We start from the raw sequence: 2,793 nt of genomic DNA on the forward strand, positions 1-2,793 counted from the left end.
TTCATCTATGCACCTGTAAGTAAGGATTTCTTGAAGAGAAATGGAGGCAAGTGCCCCATTGTGACTCTGCCCCTCTATAGATCTGTTATTGATGATCTCAGTAGTACAGGACATTACCCCATGTAATTATCCATCACTTCAAGGGTGGAACTTAATTTCAAAGTTTAGGACAATCAATAACATGCTCACTAGCAAATTGTTGACTACTAAATAGTAAATGCTCAGACTCAACTACCTGGTGTTCCAGCACTTTCCTTCATCCCTTGTTTTCTCCTATTTTAATAATCCAACAACTCGGTTTTCAACCACATTCAACTTCTCATTTTAGTGGAATGACATAGTCTAGAATGCCCATTTTTAATTCAATCAAATGATTCAGAGCTAAACAGAATTATGATCGACGAGAAATAGTGAATGATAAAAAAATTAAAAAAAAAATTAAAAAAAATGTCAAATTACATGCAGAAATATAGCAGTAGCTCAGATTTAAATAAAAACCAAAGAAAAACACATCTAATACACACCTCATAGAAAATTTGATTATATTACGTTGTATTACGGCCTACCAAACATATTAATCAAATCAATAAAACGAGGAGATTATAAATCCCAAAACAATATTCACAAATATAATATTGTCAAATAGACATGGTAGACAAAACAAATATTAAAACAATTCCGTGCAATAATATAAGACTCAGAAATTAGAAACAAACCCTAGATAATAATTTTACAAAATTATTATCATATAATCATCAGAGAAACCCATAATTTAGTACAAACAGTACTCATTATAATAAACATGGAAAAAAAATCCTAAAACATACCAATATGAAGTTAAAAACCCTAATAAGATCAGGCCTCAGTCCCAACAGAATCAGAAATTTCCTCACTGGCCGCCTCCGTCGATGCGACTTCAGCATTCAGCGTCCCCGAAACACCATTATCCACAGCAGAGTCCGACCTGGGCCGAGCCTTGACAGTTTCTAGCATGCGCCTGCTGATCTCCTTGGAATAGAGCTGAAGGATCTCAAGGCCGTCCTCCTCGGCTGAAGTAGCCTTGCTAGCCACGACGAAGGCCTCGTCTTCAATTCGGCGGGCAGCGGTCTCAGCCTCATCGTGAGGGATCGAACCGTAGCGCTTGGAGAGAGCAGAAGGAGTAGATAAGGTCTCTATTAGACGGGAGATGACGGCATCTCGTGTGCGTTGAGTCGGTGGCCAAATACTCAGCGAAATACCGCTGCTGCCAAGCTTCTCGGGTTCTTGTTGATGTGGCTTCGATTCCACGGGGGCCAAGTCCTGTTCCGGCGTAGGCTCAGTGCTAGCGGTACCGGCGTCAGAGTCGGTCATTGTCGCTGAAGAAGGGGGAAGGTTTTTTCAGATTTGGAAGGGAGAGAAGACCGTATGTATTAAATGGGGTTTTAAGTGTTGACAGAAAGTGAAATGAGCGTTACCGTGGGGTCATTTGGGGCTGCTACGGTTTACCTTAGATCTGATTCTCATTTTACTTTTTACCATTTTTTTTTTAAATGTTTTGAAGGAATTTTTAATAAAATTTAAAAATCTTAATAATATCATATTAGCTCCTGTTTGACAATAAAATGTTTGAATAAATAGTTGTTTGATGAGTATTATTAAAAAAAATAAGGAAAAAATATATAAATTAAATAATATATATTTTAAAATATATAAATTAAATAATTAATTTTATTAAAATATAAAAATTAAATAATAAATTTTTTATTATAAAATTTTAAATTCAAGTATTAATTAAAATTAATCATATAAAAAAAATACAATATCAGGTATTTAAATAAAATATTTATTTTTTTATAAAATTAGTTTATTGACTACTTTAACTGTTATACATTATTAATTAGTGCCTATAAATGTAAAAAAATGTGAATAATTCAATCCATGTCAATGTGATAAAGAAAAAAAAAACAAGAATTATCATTTAAAATATGAAATAAAAACATTTAAAATAATGAAAATGTATTTGAACATGTAAGATGAATGGTTGTTTAAATTAATGTGCTCAGGATGGAATTTTTTGGTTATATATTAGTGATAATTAATATAAAATTAATTTAGCATCAAAAGTGTTCATATTTGATCCATGTCAATATGATCAAAAAAGAATTTATCATTTAAAATATGAAATAAAACATTTAAAATAATGAAAATGTATTGGAACATGTGTGATGATGAAAAGTTGTTTAAATTCATGTGCTCACAATGAAAATTTTAATTTTTGTTATATAACTTACTAAGGAATTTTACTAATAATTTTCATATATAAATAATTTTAATTTGTATTTTTTTATATTTAATATATAAATATAAAATAATATATTAAATTTTTTATTAATTATTTTATATTTTATTTTTATTACTTTTTATATAGACTAAACTTTTTAATAAAAAAATTATATTAAAAATAATAAAAATATAATAATATAATAAAAATATTGATTAAAGATGCGGCATCATTTAAAATTGGTTCAACCAAATAATTATTTTTATCATTTTAAATATCAAAATTTTGTTATATCTTCTTTAATATATTAAATAATAATAATAACAATAATAATATATTCAAATATTATTTTTATTTACTAATATGAATATTATTCTTAAAAGTAATATGAATGATCTGAAAAGGCATAAATATAGTGTAAAAGAAAAAAAGAAAATAAAATTATACATATTTAATATATAAAACTAGCATAACACCTATGGTATGCATAGATAATTTATAATGTTTATTTTTTAATTTAATTTTTAATTACA

The 2,793-nt window shown here is 28.1% G+C and overlaps 1 protein-coding gene across 1 annotated transcript; it reads right to left on the reverse strand.

The window, feature by feature from the left end:
• Nucleotides 1-600: 600 nt before the first annotated feature.
• LOC110644418 (WPP domain-containing protein 2) lies at nt 601-1,412 on the reverse strand. The gene has a single exon (XM_021797181.2). The coding sequence runs from the start codon at nt 1,348-1,350 to the stop codon at nt 856-858; it is 495 nt and encodes a 164-aa protein (XP_021652873.2). The 5' UTR covers nt 1,351-1,412; the 3' UTR covers nt 601-855.
• Between the last annotated feature and the right edge of the window lie 1,381 nt (nt 1,413-2,793).

Source organism: Hevea brasiliensis, chromosome 2 (genome assembly GCF_030052815.1).
Source record: "Hevea brasiliensis isolate MT/VB/25A 57/8 chromosome 2, ASM3005281v1, whole genome shotgun sequence".
NCBI lineage: Eukaryota > Viridiplantae > Streptophyta > Magnoliopsida > Malpighiales > Euphorbiaceae > Hevea > Hevea brasiliensis.